The 19,981-nt window shown below is 48.7% G+C and overlaps 8 protein-coding genes across 8 annotated transcripts; 2 read left to right on the plus strand and 6 right to left on the minus strand.

Annotated features, from left to right (window-relative positions):
• Window positions 1–163: 163 nt before the first annotated feature.
• pdiA (protein disulfide isomerase PDI1) lies at window positions 164–1,971 on the minus strand (the record flags this gene model as incomplete). Its single annotated transcript, XM_020202632.1, has 4 exons — window positions 164–530; window positions 594–1,033; window positions 1,128–1,506; window positions 1,601–1,971. The coding sequence occupies 4 exons, from the start codon at window positions 1,969–1,971 to the stop codon at window positions 164–166; spliced, it is 1,557 nt and encodes a 518-aa protein (XP_020056396.1).
• A 516-nt stretch (window positions 1,972–2,487) lies between these two features.
• ASPACDRAFT_1901560 (MFS transporter) lies at window positions 2,488–5,126 on the minus strand. The gene is made up of 2 exons (XM_020198764.1): window positions 4,557–5,126; window positions 2,488–4,494 (listed from the first exon to the last, which is right to left on the minus strand). Exons 1-2 carry the CDS (start codon window positions 4,690–4,692, stop codon window positions 2,825–2,827), a joined length of 1,806 nt encoding a protein of 601 aa, XP_020056397.1. The 5' UTR covers window positions 4,693–5,126; the 3' UTR covers window positions 2,488–2,824.
• An 875-nt stretch (window positions 5,127–6,001) lies between these two features.
• ASPACDRAFT_29374 (mediator of RNA polymerase II transcription subunit 14) lies at window positions 6,002–9,381 on the plus strand (the record flags this gene model as incomplete). Its single annotated transcript, XM_020199637.1, has 2 exons — window positions 6,002–6,694; window positions 6,748–9,381. 2 exons carry the CDS (start codon window positions 6,002–6,004, stop codon window positions 9,379–9,381), a joined length of 3,327 nt encoding a protein of 1,108 aa, XP_020056398.1.
• A 469-nt stretch (window positions 9,382–9,850) lies between these two features.
• On the minus strand, window positions 9,851–12,067 carry ASPACDRAFT_79005 (DNA polymerase epsilon noncatalytic subunit; the record flags this gene model as incomplete). Its single annotated transcript, XM_020205306.1, has 1 exon — window positions 9,851–12,067. One exon carries the CDS (start codon window positions 12,065–12,067, stop codon window positions 9,851–9,853), a length of 2,217 nt encoding a protein of 738 aa, XP_020056399.1.
• A 460-nt stretch (window positions 12,068–12,527) lies between these two features.
• ASPACDRAFT_79006 (SHNi-TPR domain-containing protein) lies at window positions 12,528–14,197 on the plus strand. The gene is made up of 3 exons (XM_020205307.1): window positions 12,528–12,558; window positions 12,623–13,694; window positions 13,758–14,197. Exons 2-3 carry the CDS (start codon window positions 12,663–12,665, stop codon window positions 14,049–14,051), a joined length of 1,326 nt encoding a protein of 441 aa, XP_020056400.1. The 5' UTR covers window positions 12,528–12,558; window positions 12,623–12,662; the 3' UTR covers window positions 14,052–14,197.
• Window positions 14,198–14,418: 221 nt separating this feature from the next.
• On the minus strand, window positions 14,419–15,132 carry ASPACDRAFT_29018 (yippee/mis18 family protein; the record flags this gene model as incomplete). The annotated part of the gene is made up of 1 exon (XM_020199603.1): window positions 14,419–15,132. One exon carries the CDS (start codon window positions 15,130–15,132, stop codon window positions 14,419–14,421), a length of 714 nt encoding a protein of 237 aa, XP_020056401.1.
• Window positions 15,133–15,670: 538 nt separating this feature from the next.
• Window positions 15,671–16,611, minus strand: ASPACDRAFT_29257 (ornithine decarboxylase antizyme; the record flags this gene model as incomplete). The annotated part of the gene is made up of 4 exons (XM_020199627.1): window positions 15,671–15,887; window positions 15,969–16,384; window positions 16,410–16,411; window positions 16,455–16,611. 4 exons carry the CDS (start codon window positions 16,609–16,611, stop codon window positions 15,671–15,673), a joined length of 792 nt encoding a protein of 263 aa, XP_020056402.1.
• A 734-nt stretch (window positions 16,612–17,345) lies between these two features.
• Window positions 17,346–19,478, minus strand: ASPACDRAFT_52552 (cleavage polyadenylation factor subunit MPE1; the record flags this gene model as incomplete). Its single annotated transcript, XM_020202633.1, has 4 exons — window positions 17,346–18,661; window positions 18,718–18,824; window positions 18,893–19,190; window positions 19,307–19,478. 4 exons carry the CDS (start codon window positions 19,476–19,478, stop codon window positions 17,346–17,348), a joined length of 1,893 nt encoding a protein of 630 aa, XP_020056403.1.
• Between the last annotated feature and the right edge of the window lie 503 nt (window positions 19,479–19,981).

Genomic DNA, 19,981 nt, shown 5'->3' on the forward strand with positions numbered 1-19,981 from the left:
CCAGACTTCCTTGGTCTGGCGGTTCGAAAAGGACGCCAGATCAACCTTATCAGATACGCATGTGAGAAAAGAGAAATGAGCTAGAGCGGAAACAGAGAGGGACAGGCTAGATTGAGAATAATAAGATACAATTAATTAAAGGGACCAGGAACTTCCAAAACACTTAGAGTTCATCATGCTCCACCGCTTCTTCTTTGGCAACTTCCGGGGCCTCGTCTTCAGTGGGAGCTGCAACAGGGGGAGTAGTGACGTCCGCATCTTCCTGCTGCTCCTCAGGCTTAGCATAGGCATCAACCTTGTGCTTACCATTCTCGAAAATGAAGTTGGCGAGGTCCTCAACTGTGCGGGACCCTTCATACTCAATTGGAGAATCCTTGGCACCGGCTGGGTACAGTCTGATTGTTGGGAAACCAGTGATAGGGTCAGGGACATCGTTGGCTGTCGCATCAATTTTGGCGACAGTAACCTTGGCCGCAAGGTCAGGGTTGTTGACATAAAGACTAGCAAGCTCATCGTACTTCGGAGCAAGACTGTCGAATCTGGTCAGTTGTGTCCGCTTGGCAAATATGGAAACAAAGTAGGGGATAACATACGCTTTGCAGTGCCCGCACCATGGCGCATAAAACTCTAGAAGAACGTCCTTGTCGTTATCAACAACAAGCTCCTTATAAGAGTGTGCCACAACAACGGTCACTGGGCCATCCTGAGTCTCCGGGATAGGCTCTGACTTGATGCTAGGCTCGATCTTGCCATGAAGAACGTCTTGGATAAAAATCTCCAAATTTTCCACCTTGAGTTCCTTGGACTGGTCATACGGGTATTTGGCATTCTTCGCAGGATCTTGAATGGCAAAGGCAGGAAAGTTCTGGGGATCGAGGTTGAGGTTTCCTGCATGCGCACCGAACATCTTGGCATCAATAGTAGCGATGTTGATAGAGCCTCTGTGCTTCTCCGCGATCGGCTTGAAATCCTCCGTGAACTGTTCCCGCTCTTCCTTGGTTTCGGCGAAAATGTATGCGAGGGGAATGCCGGCCTTCGAGAATATTGATCAGTGGGACGGGATACATAAGCCTACCTTTGGAAGAGTAGGCATTGGTTTGACTGGAACTTTCGGGTAATCCACTTACTGTGATGTACCCAGAGTAGGTCTCGGGGCCGATTTCGCCCACAAGGGGAGTGCTAGCGGTCTTTACCCAGCCGAGTAGAGCCTCTTGGTCAATTTCGCCATCAAAAACTGCCTTTTTCTCATCGAAGTCCTTGTAGAGAACAAAAGCCGGCTGCTGGACACCCTCCACCTTGGCGATGGCAGGGTCACTTGCTTCCGCGAAGAGGTAATTATCCCTCTGGGATTCAGCAAAGGCCTCGAATGCGTCATGTGTCGTTTTATCTTCCGGATCAATATAACCGATGACGACGATTTTGTCCATAGTCTTGATCTCTTCAAGATTCTCACCGTCAACAGGTGACACGGCAGGAAGAGATTGCTTGATCATGTAGGACACAATGCTGATAGGTTGAAGGTAAGTAAGAATCTGTTATTTCCCTCACTTCCAAGATAGCGGAGAAGAATGATGACAGGAAAGTACTCAGGTGAACTCACGATTCTGCTTGACGCGCACCTTGGTAAGGCTTGCTCGATTCGGGTCCACGGAAGATCTTCAAAGTCGGGTAGCCCTCAACGCCCTGACTCCGACACAGATCCTCCTCTACAGTGCAGTCGATCTTTACCAAAGGAATATCCTTTGCCTTCAACTCTGCAGCCGCTTCCTCATACTTGGGAGCGAGAGCCTTGCAGTGGCCACACCAGGGCGCAAAGAATTCTGCAAGCACCAGATCATGTTCCGTCATGAAGCTTTCGAACGTGTCCGTGTTAAGTGAGATGACATCAGACTCGGCATCCGCAGCGTCCGCAGCGTACACTACGCTTGATGCGCCGAGGAGGCTGAGAGCCAAGGGGGCGAGAGATCGCATGTTGGCTGAGATGGCTGGCGGTAGTCTGAAGCTCGGGTGAAGTCAGAAACGGAAAGCCTTCCTATACTCCAGCTAATGTGGGCGACGACGCCAGAACTCTAGTTGAATGTATGATCAACCAAGCTCCAATGGAAGACTGAAGGTGCTAGGCTGCCTCGGGCTGGCGACTGGCAAGGAATGAGGTTAACAGTGTACAGGGTGGATAATGAGTGCTAGGTAATTAAAGACTTAAATAGTGTTTGTGAAGTATGGGGAACGGAGTTAAGGACAGTCTGTTCTTTCTGCAGTAAGCTGCCGCTTGAGGATGCTGACTGGTTCAAACGGCCCCGCTTAACACAGCAAGGGACCAAGCTAGTGGTACCTGAATTGTATAGTAGGCATTTTGCGGCATTGCAAGTAATATTGCAACGGAATGGTAACTACGGAGTACTCGTAGGTACTCGTAACTTCGGTCGGAAAAGTCAAGGTACTGTGCAGTACACCTACATACAGGGCGATTAGCCCCTTAGCAACATGCCACCGATGCGGTGCTCTCCATCTTTTCCCAAGTTGGAACGATACGTCAATTTTGTAACAAGAGCCCAGCAAAAGAATATTTACATCAATCCAACACATTCTGTCATGCAATCTTATCTTTACTTGTGCAGAGGTACGTTTTATCGAGACAGAATCGACGTGTCTGGAGAACCTATATCGAGCTTTCGACACGGGGCTCTAGCCCACACCAAGAATAAAAGAGATCATACTCAAGACTCACTATTCAGGCACAAGGAAGTGGAGGGACAAGGAGACAAGAAGAAATACGCAACTATCCCAATGCTGCTACGAAAGACACTGTTCCACACTTCATGGCTCACTCACTTTGCATGACTCGTCGTTCACTGTGAGTGGAGACGCGTGAATTCGTTCCAGAACCGAGCGACTGTACCCCCCTTTCGCCTTCCAATTCAGTCGCAAGTGCCAAGGCATCTCGTTTCCCACGGTCAACGTCGACAAGCAACATAAGAGGCAATGGAAACAAGATCAATATGGCAAGAAAGACGAATGCGGGTCTTATATCACCATATCGATCCGTGACGAGTCCAACAATCATCGGGCCAAAGATGCTGGATCCTTTGTCAGTGATGGCATAAAGCGCGTAGAAAGCCGCTTCGTAGCCTGGAGGGATCAATTGCCCGAAGAAACTTCGGCAGTAGGAAGACAATCCTCCCATGACAAGCCCGTAGACTATGGCCAGCACATACATCTCCCATGGTTGTTGGAGTCCTAAGAAACCCAATTCCTTAACGGCTGGAATGAATCCTAGAAGTCCATAGAGCGGCACAATCTCAAGCAACAGAATGCATAGAATGATGATTTGTGATGCACTCAGACCAAAGAACCGCGCAATATAGCCCCAAGAGAATGCACCGAATACACCTGCTGCCATTGCAACCACGTTGATCAGGCCCAATGCAGCAGGCGGCATACCGAGTTGGGTTTTAGCGAAGAGCACGGCCGTCCCACTCACTGTTGCAATTCCGTCACTGAGAAGAAACCACGAAGCAAGAAACAATAGAATATCTCTCAGGTGCCGAGTACGCATTGCTGTCCGGAGCAGAGACTTCCAGGCATATGCAACATAGCCACCCCACGCGCGATGGTTCTTGCTGTGCGAGACATGAGATAGAGGTGGTCCTGGTCGAGAACGCAGCCATATCGCAGCAGGAATCGTGAAAAGAAACCACCAGAGTCCGATCAGAAAGAGAACAAGACGAAGCGAGAAAGTAGTTTGCCTAGTCGCAAAGACCACGGCGATGCATATTCCTTGTAATATCACCGCGCCAATATAGCCAATGCCGATCCCATAAGAAGATATTTTGGAGGACAGCTCGAGTTCCTGGTTATTCTTTATAGAGACCAGTTTGCGATCTGCTAGATGATGCAGCCGACCGGATTGAACCAGCGGAGTTGTCTCTCGAACTTCATGCGGGGGGGCAGATGCTGGGACGTCGGTGTAGCTACTGTTTGGGGCGATAGGCCTGAAAGGACTAGCCGCATCTCTTTTGAGCAAGGAAGAGTGGTGGCGGACTAACAAAGGCAGGAACGAATTGAGAAGCACGAAAGAGGCCCCAAAGCAGGTATTGGCTACAATCGCAGACAGCGCACCCAGGATGTAAACACGCGGCGATATCGCAAGGAAGAGCATTGTGGCAACGGAGCCGGCTAAAGCAAAAAGGACTAGAAGCATCTTGCGATGATTCCCATGGTCTGCGGCGCCCGACATAGACACAATGAAGATAGCCTGAACAAAGACACTCACCGAGAAAGTATACATAGCGAAGCTTGCAGTGTTCACTTGTAATCCTAGAATATTAACCACGCATTGCGCTACAGTGGCTGCCCCAGGTCGCGCATACACAAGGGCCGATTGTGCTTGGTTTTGTGAGTGATTCCAACTTGCACTACATGGGATTGTCTGGTCCGATAGAAGGACACCACGTTCCCTAGCCATTTGCTCCAAAGTAATGGGGAGGAACGACCCTTTGAAAAAACCATCAATCAGGATATGCAACTTTTCAATAATGCCTCGGTTCAAAACATACCCATGGCACATACAGCGAAAACCTCTGCAGCCCAACCATAGCTGTACCAGCCAGCAAGCTCTTTCTTACTAGTAGGCCGTGCATCTTCACCCGGGTATTGGGGAGGATCACTCCCACCCCCATGATGTCCCTGCATGATGGCCCGAGACGCTCCAGAAGCAGCGTATATAGCAGATAAAGATAACAGCAGTTATTTCACTGTGTCAGGAGCCAATGCAGTCTCTGTATTCTCGTCAACACTGAGCTGAGCAGACCACGATGGATGATCACTCGCAGCAGCTAGTCCAGACAAGACAGGTTGAATGCTCTTTGTTGATCACCCACGTTCGAATCGATATCGCGCTGTGCCTACTGTGATCCAAGTTGAAGCTCTCAGAGGTATGAGGGAATCTCAAACGTAGCCAAAGGAAAATGATGGTGGTGTTATAGGCTCATGATACACAATAATGTAGTAGTCTTTTTACTGCGGCAGCAGACGAGGTCTCCAGATTACAGAGATAGCATAAGGAGGAAAATTGTCTGTCTGATAGTCAAAGTGCAAATCAACAGTATCGCTGCAACCGACACGCGCTCCGCAACAACATAAGGAGAGCACTGGTGTACGGGGCACTGAGTAGACCATAGTAGTACACTAGTCCTGCTTGGGGAAAAGTTGCTGGGATCTATGGGATTACGTAACTGAGGCGACCGCTGAGCCAACTGAGGCTGGACCTGGGCTCGTGCATTTGCAGCGCATCGCGCCGGCTTCATTTATCAATCACTTTGCCTTGTTTCCTTACCGGAATATCAATCCTCTGCTTGGAGTGTCCCAGTCCACCGCAGCTTTGATATACAAAATCTGTTTTAATCTCGCCATAGGTTATCACCTCGTACTGTCTCATACGCAAATCTCCTCCTCCCCGCTCCCAGATCGATAATTCGGTCTCCGTTCTATACGCCATTTTTATCGTGAATCGATCAGCCAGTGCTTGTGTCGCAGTTGCTCCTCACAACCTTGGACACAGATTCCGTTACGAAAACCACTACCTTCAACAACACCACACAGTAGCTGGTAATATCAGCCAACCATTGAAAAGATCCACTCTTTGAGCATTCGATTCTCGTTGTTTGGATGGAATAAGCTCGCGGCCGCACCGAGTCCACCTGCGCTTACGTTGGCTTGCGATTCTACGAAGCTGCAGATCATATATCTATCGCATCCATTGCGATACGTTCAACACCTTTGCTTCGGTCGATGGTGATACTCCTATGTAGGCTATATACCAGACCTCCGGTTTGACTAGTGGCCATCCATCCGTGTTCCGCAATTCTACATCCCTTCTTGCATCAGCTTTGGCTGCTTTGAAGAGGCACAGTCCTACATCAGATTACTCCCCTTTTCTCGTGCAGAGGGTGAGAAGGGGAGGGCTTAGAGCGACTGAGATCCAGCTTATGTCTTCTGGAACATGCCGGGCGTAGTCATGGACACTGCCAACATCGGCGGACAGATACAGGGATCACCCAACGACTCGCAGAATGGTGTATCTTATTCTGCCGGGGAGAAGGCGCCAATGAAAGGCTCTGCTGTTGTTCAAAACGGCTCTCTCTACGCAACCGGCCTGGAGAAGGGTTCCGCTTATCGCACGGACGCATCAACCGTCACACCCGTGTTGGCAAAAACGAGAGAACTACCAGAGCTACCACATGTGACGCAAGGATTCTTTCCCTTTTCGATCTTACTCAATAGATCAGCTCAACAATGCTGGAACGATCTACTTGATTTGATCACGGAACTCGCAGAAATCCAGGTGGCTCCCAATGACCCAGGATTTGCATCAGTCCCCATCGTGGGGAAGCCACCGGGGAACCAGTCGTCTGAGAATATACAGAAGAAGCTCCGTGTGCTCGAATTTTCTCACGCTAAACGTGCCGACTTCATCAAGCTTCTCGTTCTTTCTCAATGGGGTCGACAAGCTGCAGATGTCAGCAAGCTGATCGACATTCAGAATTTTATACGTACACGTCACCAAGCATACACAGGCGCGCTACAATGGATTGGAGAGATGAAGAAAGACCTCGTTCGAGCCCAGGTGGCCAATCCGGATATCAGGACGTCCCTTGAGGTATTATCCAAGGGAAGAGTGGCGTCCATGCTTACCGTAAGTTACTTGTGCCTGAAACTAATGCCCCAATCTAACATGCGGTGTGCCAGCTCGGTTACAAGCCTCCCAAGCTTCTAACGCCGAGAAGAGCTTTAAGGAAGTTACAAAAAATTAACCGATTACTATGTACCCGACTTGCGCTGCATGATGAGCTTCCTCCTTCCTTTCAAACTTACAGCATTCATGACGGTCGAGTCACTTTTATCGTACCTACTGAATTTGAGCTTGACCTGTCCATTGGAGAAGGAAGTGGATTGTCACAATTCTTTTTCGTCGACATTCGCTTCCTCTTCCGTCCATCGTCACCAATCCCCAAAGGTCGAATATTCAACGAGCTTGAGTCCAAAGTCAATGATGTACTTCAGACTCGCGGCTTGCCCGGCTGTTTCGATCTATTACATAATCTGGTTCTTACGAACAAGATCAATGTCCTCTTTAAACAAGCCACCGAAATGGCAAGGGGACTCTGGACTGATGTATTGCGCATCGAGCTGCTACATCGAACGGTTGTTGTCCACTATTGGGCACGGAAGCCTGGTAGCAAGAGCTGGTTAGAAATCGGGATCAATAGCGGCCGTCGCGGATCTATCCACGGGAGCCCTGTGCCACCCTACCTAGGGTTGCGCTGGATAAAAGATGGAGAAGAGGTCAATTCTGGGTTGATCGATTTTGACACGGCGAACATTTCTATGGAACGGTTACTTCGAAGTGTTATCGCCTTGCACGTATCTCATACCGTCTCCTCGGCATATCACAGCATAAGTCAAAGCTTACTATATTCAACCAGCACGTTGTCCTTACGAGCCCAGCTCACAACCACTGAGCCCGGTAACTGCCTACTCGATGTTCAACTCACGGAAACCAGATACCTCAGGGTTTCTGTGGAGCCGATGTCAGGAGCGAACGTCTTTTCCACTACGCCCAATATCTTGGAGCGGCCTGACAATGATCGGCTAGCAGACAAACCTGCTGTCGATGACATTGTCACCCGTGTTGCACGCCTCCGGTGCATTGCAGCTATAGAAGAAGTCGAATGCTATTTGCAAATGCTAGGTTTCGACGTGATAAACCCACGGATATTGAATATAGACGTTCGCAGGGTCTTTCCATTGAACGTTCTGCGCTTCTCCTTCTTCAGCCACAAATCTTGGGAGCGAAACTGGATTGTAGCAGCAACGAGCAGCATGGATGGTGATAATTGGTGGCTTGTTCAACTTCGATTGGGGGTCGTAGCCAAAAGACATTCAGCATATGATGTGAATGTCGGCAGCCGGCCCACTTTTCGTTTGGCTCAGGTCGTCAGCAACACTTTCATCTCATCTCGGCTTGAAAAGAGTTATATGTCCTTTGTGAATCTTGGGCACAGTCTATCAGGAATTCTTACAATATATGCCAACTCCCGTTATCTGGCCGACCTAGACGCAATCAAATCATGTCCTCCTGCGCACAAGCTGAGAATCGAGGCTGGCTTCCAGATTCCAGACATTTCACTTCGATATGAACCTGCCAAGCTTCCCAACGCCTTACGCTTAGTTCTACCTGCAGGAATAAGGCAGAAAGGTTTCATCAGAGAAACCATTCGTCTTACATTCCTTGGTATCAATTCACAGGCAAATCTCGCCATAATTGGGGCCTACGGAAGATTGAATATTCCTGTGAAAGCTTTCAGTGCCCTCATATCCAAGTGGGACCGCTCTTTAGTGTTTCAAGAGAGCCATAACGGCTTTGCAATTCGTCTACTTGCACCAACAGGTCGACCAGTCATCATTGGTCTCGTAGAAGATCTACAGAGACTCGAATGTGTGTTGTCTATCCTAGATACCTTGCAACGGAAGAAGATAGAGGTCACGTCAATATCGCTGTCTGGCATCTCCTTCAACTATGGACCTGAAAGGGACTTAGCTGCCAGGCTGGAGGTTGACATCAAAAGAAACCCCTCTCTTTCAGAGGCCGATGCGACCGAGCTTGCGACCAGGTCTGATTCGATCTTCCGCTTGCAGCTCGGCATAAAATTTGACTCCACAAACCCCCATCGTCGAATCGAGGGATCTCTTGCGTCTAGCCTGAATCGTACTTCAGCTGAGGCCAGCATAGAGACCATTGCTGAACTCCTGACAAGCACATTACCTTTAATGCGAGCTTTGGATCATATAATGGATAACACTTCTCGCAATGAGTCCTTGAAGGTGCAGGTGACGGTGCGCAACGCCATGACGTATGTTATTCACTATCCTGATGCAAATTTGCACTTTCAATTGGTTGCCAGGATACGTTCGAACCGCCTAGTGTGGGTGCTCAGAAATGTGAACAGCTCCGAGTCTGGTTCCGACCAGGTCAATTCTATGTCCAAGGTACAGCAGTCTCTGTATGATTCCAAAGGCGATGGTTGGAGAGGGCTTGGAAATGGTGTAATTGCACAAGTTGACCGGGTTGGGAATATTTTGGGGGAACTTCACAGATGCATTGCTGCCTCCGTTCCCAATCCTTCTTTGAATAAAGCTGGTACCAGGGAATTATCGACCGTCACGCCCACGCAAGCTACGGCGCTCAGTGAGGTTGCCTCGGGAGTGGCAACGAAACCAGTACGCCAGGATTCGTCACGTCTCGCTCATTTGCAGGAAAGGACAACTCAACACTCTGCCAGTGTTGCTTCAAGCACTGCGGATGTCATCATGATCGACTAGAATAGAGGCTTCTGAAATGGAACCCATATTTGCACATGTCCATATCTATATCAGTCCACTTCATATATAAATGCCTCGAAGCACCTTTATAGATTGTGCTTCTATTTGTGAATCTCGTATGGTGTATCTTGCTTATTCGCTTCCACATTCCTCTTGGAATTTTGTGGTAGTTAACCCCAGGTTTATGTTTCCAATGCGGTTTTAAGTCTGATGAGTATTCTGCAGCGTGAGACTCCAGCAGAATTCGACATCGGTCTCCAAGTATGATATGATAATGGAAGTGAAAATGAGCCTACATCGCGTCATTGCCTTATCCGACAAGGAATGTTCTCCTGTCTCATTAATCTCGGGAAAATTCTATTGCCTGATGACATCCTAACCGGGCTAATGGTAATTCGGTGGCTAGAGTAACATTTCCCAAATGTATAAGTTGCTCACGTGTCGCATTTGTGCTCTAGCGAAAAGATGACTAGTAACGCTCTTCTCTGACCCGTCCCCGGTTTTTTATAGCGTCATATTCTATCCATTGAACGCAAGTAAGACCACTTCCTGAAACAACCCTTCCTGGGTTCATAACATGGCAGCCTTCGTACGTCATGCAAAATGGAACAGATTCTGGGTCAGCCAAGATGAGCGCGGTCGGCAGTGGATATAGCTGAAGTGAAGACGCATAGTCCCAGAGAACAGGTCGTAGAGAGAGTGGGAAAGGCGACAAGTTTCCTTGATCTAGGATGGTCTTCACAAGCTTTCGAGCAATCGAAGTTGCAGAAGGCATTGCATTGGCATCAGTAGACGTGTATTGAGCTTGAGGAGCTGGCTGATTCTCAACTTCTAAGCCACTGTTCCCATTGGTGTCAGTCATGTCGCCTGGGCCGACCTTGATTGCGCTGCGTCGAAGCCTACTCGATATGTCATCTCGAAATATGGCGATGTCATGGAGAGGTCCGAACAGTGTCAAACGCGCAGGATTAGAAGTCCATACTGCTTCGCCAGGCGGCTCAGACGTCTTGGAGCGATCAACATGTGAATTTGCTGCGGCAAACGCACGTCTCACTCTGGTAGTGAACAACTCGGGAATAGCATGGCGCGGTACTGTGGAAGCAGCACCAGCTGAGAAAGCTGACGACCATGGATCATTGTCACCTGGGACGAAAACGAAGGTCGAATGCTGTAGCAGCAGGGGGAACTCAGAAAGTGTCAAGGATAATGCATCAAAGTATTCTTTGTACTCGATACTGCCTGCCTGACCACTGCTGTTGATTATTGCTTTCTGCACAAAATTTCCGATAAGGACGAATGCTAGCGGAAATTCGACCACATTAAGGCTGCTGTAGTAGCCAAAAACCTTTTTCAAGGCATCCAGAGTCCCCATGTCGTCGAGGTTGACCTCACTCATGATCGCCAGCTTGAGTCGGCGACCATCTTCAGCGTTGTCGTGAACATTCTCTAAATATTGAGACTGGACTTGCCTCATGCGTGGGCCTTGTGCCCGCTCACTCCCAACCCCTAGGAAGTCTACCCAGCCCAGACCTCCGCTTGAGCTGATTTCACTATTGCGTTGTCGGTTGCTTGTTCCCAAGGTGATGTCGCGGCGCTCACATGGAGGCCCACAAATAGAAAGGGCCATAAATTTCCCTCCAATGGCTCCACCAACGCCGGAATTACCACCGAGTGAAGATCCCTTAACATGTGCTTCCTCTTCGTAGACCCCATCTACAAGAGCAAACATTCCAGGGGCAAGCCAAGAACCGTCTTCCGGGACAATTCGCCCATGACTCAGATCAAGAACAATACTTCCGGTTTGGTCACTTAGAGAGAGCTCCCCGGTGGGTGACACTGAGAGTAAGCCAAGGATTAGGTGGGAAGTCCCGCTTCTTCCCAGCAGATTTGCGACCGGTGTCAATTTGTAGCCGGTTAATGATGTTCGCCGAAAAACCGACTCACTAGACAACCCTGATGATGTTTGAAATGACTCGTTCCGAAGGAGCCGTTGGTGAACGATGTTGTAGCGGTCTCTGAAAAAGGCAGTTTTATGAGACGGCGACGGAAAGAGTGAGGGCTTTGATTTAGCAATCTCGAAATACTTCATATCCCCATGATATGTTAAGCGTGGAATATCAAATGCTTCAATAATCCTCAACCATTGCCGTGGATGTAGAGCCGAGTCAGCCTCTTCGGACTTTCCGCCTTGAAGGGTGTTTGCTGCAAGAACAGTCTCCGAAATTAAACCCCTGCTGTCCAAGCTCGGACTTCGGCTTGAGGTGGCCTCATGTGCCGATGTATTCTTCCCCGCGACCATTCTTCCCCCACTCATATTACCCTCCAGGACTTGCAAGATAGCCTTCAATGAGGCCCCTTTACCTTCATCAACAATCACACCACCTCCGGCTTTCCTCCAGCTCTTGGCAACTTCATCCAGCACACGTTCAGCAAGGCCCTCTTCCCGCCATCCCGATCCACAGTTCCTTCCCACGAAATTTGCTAAGGTCTGGAGAGCAGATGATGAGATCGTGAGGTTGTGCTTCCGCGTAAAAGTCCGAAAGGCTACAGGACGAAGAGTAGAGGGTGGAAGTAGAATGGGAAGTATCGAGGTTCGCGTAGGAGCGTGATTGGGTCTGGTCTTTCGAAAAGGGTGCGCAGGAGTGCCAAATCCAGGCGATGATGAAGGAATGGGATCCGTATCCATGCTTGAGGCTCGAGATGAATGTTGGCGTCAGGAAAGAAGTGTTGATAACTGCCTTTCGGTTGCAACAAGACCAAGAGACAACTCAACCAGTTCTTCCCGGTAGGGTGATCGCAATTGACCCTCGTGAGCAAAAGCGTGATATGCCTAGAATACCCCCTGATTCGTTGTTGTCTTTCAAATGTGAGTCGTCACAACGGTTGCGGGACCGAATCCGATAGCTAGCTATCTTGCCCGAGCGGGACGCGAGGTTGTCGCGCGGCGCACGCGCCTTCCCGCGATAAGTAATCGCGGGAGGTCTTTTATTTCTCTTTGTCGGAAAACTAGTCAGAAACCACTTGACGCTGACCTATATACTTAGGCGAGTCGCCTTGGTCAACTTGATAACTTATATTCCCCTTCCCGGTTCTTGTTCACTGGTTTATCGCCCTCCTTGTTCAAAGACTCGATTCGCCCTGCGCAGTTCATCGCATCCTGCATCCCGATTGAGCTCTGTATGGGTTGTCCATCCGATGTCTCTGATGATTTCTCCTTCACACTGCTGACTCGAGCTGCAAGCATACCGATACCTATAGTCAATTCCTTTCAGATAGCTAACATGGCGGAAACAAATGACTTGGGTGTCACCCCACCCCGAGGAGATTGTGACGGTGATGACCGGGCGTCCTTGGACAATCTTATCAGTCAAGCTGCAGCGAAAGACGCAATCAAAGATTTCAGCGCGGCCGCGGAGCTATATTCCGAGGCTACGGAGCTTCAGGCGAAACTAAATGGCGAACTAGCACTCGACAATGCCGATCTTCTCTTCGCTTACGGGAAAGCCCTTTATAACGTTGCTGTTAGTAGGAGCGATGTTCTTGGATCAAAGGTGGCTACCGAGCCCCCTTCTCAACCCAACAATCCAACACCGACAGCAGAGAGTGTCATTCAAGATGCTATCGTCCAGGCGCAGTCTGCAGAACCAAGATCTGAAGTCAAGGCTAAGCCGTCCGAGGATACGAGCAAACCATACTTTCAATTTACAGGCGACGAGAATTTCGACGATTCCGATACTGAAGACGAAGATGATCCCCCGCTTGTCGAAGAGGAGGATGACTTTGCCAATGCCTATGAGGTTCTCGATCTGGCGCGTATACTGTACCAGAAGAAGCTAAATGCATTGGAGGAGGATGCCGGGAAAGGGAAATCTGCGAAGGCACCCTCAAGCCTCAAGCAAATCAAAGAACGACTTGCTGATACGTATGACCTACAAGCTGAGATCTCACTCGAAGCTGAAAGGTTTGCGGATGCAGTGGCAGATTTGAGGACAGCTTTAAGTTTAAGACAGTTGCTGTTCCCCATGGAAGACCCCTCCGTTGCCGAATGCCATTACAAGCTTTCCCTCGCCCTCGAATTCGCATCGGTGAGCAAAGCTAACGACGGTGCACAAACTGAAGATGGTAAGGTCGATGAGGAAATGAGAAAAGAGGCTATTATACAAATGGAGCACGCTATTGAAAGCTGTCGAGTCAGAATGGCCCAGGAACAAGCGAAATTGGATATGAATGACTCGCCGGATGAAGATAAGGCTATCGCCATGAGAAGAAAGATAGCTAATGTGAAGGATATTATTTCCGACATGGAGCAAAGGGTAAGCCTCCGCCTTGCATTTCTGTTTTTGTTGGGAGCCTCGACCCTCACATCTATTTGACAGCTCGTCGACCTCCAACGCCCTGTCGCCTCATCCTTGAAAGCTAGCGATGTGGAAGACACCATGCTTAGAGGCATCCTGGGTCAAATTGTAGGACAACCTGTTTCTGAACGAAAGGCTCGACTTGACGCAGTCACCGAAAATGCAAATGACTTATCTGCATTTGTGAAACGAAAGCCTACTAGCGCCTCTCGGCCCCAAACTGGGGAGTCGACTAAAAGGCGTATGGTTGGAGATAAGACCCAAGACTCCGCACCAAAAAGAGCCCGAACTACCGACATCAAGGATACGATATAATAGCTGGTGAACTCCTAAAACCCACGTGCATTTCACCCGTATCTACGGGCTCCGCCCTCCACCTCTCACAATACTGCAAGCTCTCATCGTGAATTTGACGCCCAGTTTCGTTGATATTGAATTATGATACCCAGTTGAATAAGGACATTATGCATGAAAAATACAAGGTAAAATCGTACTCATTGTGGGAAAGCACAACCAATGATGATAAACGCTGCGCCCTGTAGAACTGCAAAAGCTGGTCGGCAAGTGCAACACCCGGACGAAGTTGAAGACTGACAAGATACAGTCGCTCTTGCGGGTTGTCTGGCTTGGAAATTGGTTGGATGCACAGTTGTTCCCGGGTCGGTAAATCTCTTGAGGTTGATCATGATGGGTTGTGTCTGAACCTAGAAAGATAATGTTCCATTTTGCGACTTCTGCGGCGCATAGCTAGACCAGGGCTCCAAATCCCGGCGAAGAGATCTTCGCATTCATCCTCATCCTGGCTGTCGAATTCTATAACGTCTTCCGATAAGCTTTCCCGGTGTTCTTCAGAGCATGAGGTTTCAGAATTGAGAAGCAGATTGGCCTTCGGTGCAGACTCCCAGAACGGTGACGCTGTAATTTTCTCGGTCTCTAGTATGAACTTGCCGACCTTGTAGAGTTGTGATTCCTCCTCTGCGGAGACATATTTCCAGCCGAGTACAGTTCCACAGAGGGCACAATTTAAATCGCTTACCATGTGCGCACCGGTCACTAATCGTCGAGGTATAGGTTTTTGCACGATGGTATTTGGGAGACAATCTGTCGCTGCGGAAGATGGATTAATAGAAACCGCACTGGCAATAATTCGTGCAGATACAAGCAACGCGCGGCCATGACGGCCAGTGAAGCCTTTGCTGATTATTTGCGATGTCAAGCATAAATCGGCCGCGCAATGAGAGCAACGGATACAGGACACATGGCCCATCAAGAACTTATTGGTGTCGTTACTCGTCTCCTCCAAAGAAGGTATTGGGTCTAGTCCAGAGGACGGTCCCTGGGTTGCAACGTGCCTGGAGCGCAAGATACCTGGACGAAGTAAAAACTTAGGAAACATCGGAGCGTTTAACACAACTGTATTGCAGGTATATTCAACAGAAGTATCATCAGGACACCTCAACTCAAAAGGACCAGTGGGTGATTGGAAGAATATATCTTCTGAAATTTGTCTACCTTATAGCTACCGTTAACTATAGCATAGGTAGTCCTGAGGTCATCTCCGCGTGATCCGCCATTTGTCCCTTGGCGCCCGCAACATCAGCCATTCCCGTAATAAGGTGATTCATTACAGGTAAGTATCGTAGGAGAGCCGATATGCGACAATTGGAACCACCGAAGACACCATTGCACGTTGAACGAGCCCTGGGAGTACAATTGAGCCTAAAATGGTTCGAATTGCTTCTAGAAGTAGGCCAACAAGCATCATCAGATGGTGCCGGATATTTCAGATGACTAGGACATGCTAGGAAACAGGAACCTTAGGAGTGTTGTTCGACGCAAAGTAGAAAAGTAGGCTGCTGCACCAGAGGAAATCACTGCTATACGAGTAGCCATAGTATCATAAGACTCTAAAGAAAGCGGACATGTCCCTTTGATTATACCTCGGCGCTTAAGAAGAGCCACTTATCGCTCAATGTATGATTCAGGTCATTTTCGACACTCCATTGTTGCAAAGTAGTTAGATTAAAACCACACCACCCAAGGTTCCTTACGATTTGGAGCTCGACCGCATTGTGCGAACGCGGGATACAAGCAACAATTTGCAAGCATTGGAATGCACTAATACTTGCAAGCTCGAATAATGCCACCAAACTAGATCATGTCAAGATTAATAAGCACGAATGATGAAATGTGCTGGTTTATGGAGGCCCGACCAGGTTTGGGGTCACATACCCAGTTTTGAGGCCGTGGCCCAAAGTTTGGTCAGAGAAAAACACGAATATGGTTGGTTGGCCATCGCTCGTGTTAGTCACAAACCCTCGATAAGTAATGTCATTTGTGTAATCCAGAACTTCGAGCCAATGCTGGATCGGCGTGTGCATAGCCTCGACAATTTCTGGCTGGCTTTGATACGCACCCATCCCAGGCGACTCCTGCTCAGTAAATCTCCTCTCACCAAGGAATATTACAGACAGGTGCTCGCAGAAGAGCCTCTCACACTCTTCCGGGATAGCATGCGTTGCCTCCCCTTTATGCTCCGATAAGTTGTTCCCTGGCCAGCTAATACCCATACCGGGAATGATGGACAAGTCAAGGGGAGGACGTGAAGGCGGCTTAAACCCTGAGGGGACCTCAGGGATACCACTGTGCTCCTGAGTGCCGTGCTACATTAACATCTGTGGATGGAGCAGGCAGCTTCCTTGGGAAAGGGTATCTTACCGGTGCCCATAGCAGTGCAGTAGTGGAACCCAGTAACTGCGGAGGTGATAGTATTCACACTGTAACAGCTTGCAAGAACGCTGACCCGACGGGATCTCTCAGAGCACCGTTGCAGCTGACTATCACTACTACTGATATCGTTTGATGATTTGGCCATGGTGGGAACTTGACGGAGAGAAACTAGGGACTGATTGTACGGTTAGGAGGGGTTATGAATGTTGTAGGCTTAAGAAAAGACTTCTTGAGTCACCGAATCTTCGATGACAGCTGGACCGTCGAAAGGAATAATAAGATTGAAGATCTTCGAAGAGGTGTTGCAACTCGATAGGATGACGATGTTAACTGGCAGATTTTTGTAATCGACAGCCTGACGGGTTGGAGAAGTGACAGGTCACAGAAGGGGCCTGCGGGTGGATCCGTCCATTCTGTTACGCGCGGAACTACGTACTCATACTCGTATCATATGACCTCGGGGTTGATGGGAAATCAAACCCCACTCTGCCGATCTCCCGGCGATAGGTATTGGTAAGAGGGAGACATACACGGACTTCTACTCCGGATCGCAGGGTGTTTATACTCAATACTCCATCTACTACATAGATTATGGGTCACAAGTCTGGTCATCGCCAAGACGGGTATAAGGATATCCATAAGGCCGGCCTAAAGGGCTTGATCGACAAGGGAAGTTAATCCATATACGCAAAAGGTTAACTGGATTGATGCTGGTTAAAAGTACACATATCATGCCCTATGAGAATTAGAAATAATGGTAGAACGAAAACTCCCGTGAAGTTGTAATCTAAGCAAGGGATCAGAGTCCGAAGAGATACGAGGAAGTCAGCGCTGAAGGCAGGGTTTTCACAGAGCTATGGCCAACACCAGAGTATGTTCTCAGAGTTCCCGGTAATCGCTCGGTCTCGTCCTTCGATGCCTTGCCTGGTGTCGTTGCGGATTAACAGGCTGACGAAAATATGCAGTGTCTTCTTCTCTGGCGAAAGGAGTACTAAAAGTGGTTCGCTGCTGGTTTGAGAATTGGCCAATTTCTAGACCCTGCGAGAAGTCGGTACTTGGCTGGACTGGCCCATTCATCTGTGACATAGGAAACATGCTAAAACTCGACTCTGCCGCATTGCCAAACATACTTGCGCTATAGCCACCCATTTGATCACCATACATTACGCCAGGGAGCTGGTTGAAATTCGCACCATTCATCAGGTTCCAAGGCTGGTTGATGTTCGGTGGAAACCCATTGGCCGCAGGAATGCCCATATAATTCAAGAAACCGGCCCCTTCAGACGCAAACCCAGGAGCAGGAAACGGTATCGCGGGCATTCCTGGGGTTTGCGCGAACCCAATTCCTCCAAAATTCATTTGCTGGGCAAAAGGTGGCTGCTGGAAGCCATTGGGTGAATCTTTAGCCTGCGTAGCCAGCATCTCGACAGAAGATTGGCCGTGAGAATAACTTTTTTTCTGTTTCTTCGAAAGAGAGCTTGGGCTAAGACCTTCGGAGGCAGTGCTGATAGGCTCACCATCCGCAGGCCTCTTTTTCGAGGCCGTTGGCGCAGTTGACGTGGCTAGGGCAGGTGAGACCTCTTTCGTTACCACGGAGATTTGGCCTGAACCAGATGCTTTGCTGATTGCTTGAGCCTCTTGCTCCATTGGCTGCTTTTCTTTGTCTTTCTTCTGATCTGTCTTCTCGGTTTCGTATTCTTTAATTCTGGCAATGGCGTCATCGTCGACTGACAGGTTATCAAGAAGAACGCCCTCTGTTCCACATCCAGGACAAACGAAGTCACTCTCAATCAATGCGTTTGCAATGCAGTCGTTGCAATATGTTTTCTGGCAGCATGGGGTTTTGGTGGGCTCCAGAAACATTCTTCTGTCTATTGGACATTCTAGGCCACGTGCTTGAAGTTCTTTGCTGTGTTCTGCCGCAGCAGCTTCAGCGGCGGCGGCAGCAGAAGCTTTGGCTTTTTCTTGGTAGAGCTCCCAGGCGGCCTTATCTGGTTTCGCAATGACAAAATCGCCATCAGCGTTGACCATAACGCCGGTATTTCTTGAATCTTCATTCGAGCCATCCAGAGTGAGGTTCTCGGGCTTGTCTACTTTGGTTTGAAGTGACCGCGGTATTCCGGTTGAGCGTTTCACTCTGTATTTACCGTCAAATTTGGGGTCGTTATTCGTAGGGCACTCGTGTATGAAATGTCCTACACATTTGGTCAGCGAGGCTTCCCCATAAAGCTTGACACATGCAAGAACTCACCCTTCTCGCGACAGCGGTAACATATGTACCCCGGGGGCATAGGACGCTCTTGAGAACTCCCAGGTACGATCTTACCCCTCCCACGACCAAAAGGGACGGGTGTGGCGCTATAGGATATTAGGAGATTGTGGTGCTATGATAAAAGGTCTGGCAAACACCGGATTTTTGTACTCACTTCGCCATTTCTTGCTGTTGCTCTTTCCATTGATGCGCCTGCAGATTGAAAAGGGCATTAATCTTTTCCTCTTCAGTCTGAGCATTATTAAGTTCGAGAACGCCGTTGCTGACGGGTTGGCTATTGAGAGAAGTTCGAATTGATGAAAATTGGTCATTACGAGGAGTGTTGCGCGCATTGACTGGCATTTTCCCGGACACATACCGGGCGGCGCCGCCTTTCCCTGGCCTTGATGCTGGCAACCTCCGAGCTATGACTGAAGTCGATCGCGGTATGATGTTGGTGTCATCATCGTATTCTACTCGGGAATTTTGTTAGCAAATGTCGATTACATTTCGACTCTTTATTATTGAATGCTCGTGAGCAAAGTGGAGAGTCGGCCTCTTGGGAAACAAATCGTAGAAACTGACTAACCTTCTCCAGTATCCTCATTGTAGACAGAGAGCTCAAAATCGGTTCCATCCCCCAACCTACTTTGATTGATAATCTCTCGTTTCAGCTCGAAGACGGATATACCGGTGCCATCGAAAGTTACCCGGGAGGGTTCTTTTTGGGACTTGAACTTGAAATGAACAGATGATGACATTTTATTCAATTGGAAGTCCAATGATTGCGTTGTCAATGTAATTAGATCAAAAGGAGAATGCCACTTTCACAAAAGATACACGGGAGAACAAGGTAGACAATTGGTAACAGCAACGAACGGGAGGGCTTGCAGATCACAAATAACAGATTGACTTGCAAACAGTCTCTTGCAATCAACTTCAGAGATCGAAGGACTACCCTTTCTCGAAGGCGTTGCTCAGATATGTAATGAGGACTTCTCTTCTAATGGGTGGCCACGAATGACTGTATACAGACAAGTCTGACGATTGTGACGAATACAAGGATGATGCAAGCAATTCTGCAACAAGTCGAGAGAGAATTTCAATATGGCTTCTGAGGGCTGTGCTAGTCCAAACCTGAGCTATTTGAGCTTCCCTCTAACCTGCAATGACGACAGATTTAGTAGGATAACTTCGGTCGAAGAGCGATAACGATAGAATTGTAGAAGATCGATAATTTATGGGCTCACGAATGCATGTAGAC

This window comes from Aspergillus aculeatus, assembly GCF_001890905.1.
Source record: "Aspergillus aculeatus ATCC 16872 unplaced genomic scaffold ASPACscaffold_8, whole genome shotgun sequence".
NCBI classification, from domain to species: Eukaryota; Fungi; Ascomycota; class Eurotiomycetes; order Eurotiales; family Aspergillaceae; genus Aspergillus; species Aspergillus aculeatus.

Excerpts from the sequence above, each read along its gene's own strand:
- ASPACDRAFT_79006 (XM_020205307.1), top strand. The coding sequence starts at position 12,663 with ATGGCGGAAACAAATGACTTGGGTGTCACCCCACCCCGAGGAGATTGT. Across the intron at positions 13,695-13,757 it reads TTTCCGACATGGAGCAAAGG|CTCGTCGACCTCCAACGCCC; the intron begins GTAAGCCTCCGC and ends TCTATTTGACAG.
- ASPACDRAFT_1901560 (XM_020198764.1), bottom strand. The coding sequence starts at position 4,692 with ATGCAGGGACATCATGGGGGTGGGAGTGATCCTCCCCAATACCCGGGT. Across the intron at positions 4,495-4,556 it reads TTTCGCTGTATGTGCCATGG|GGTCGTTCCTCCCCATTACT; the intron begins GTATGTTTTGAA and ends GTTTTTTCAAAG.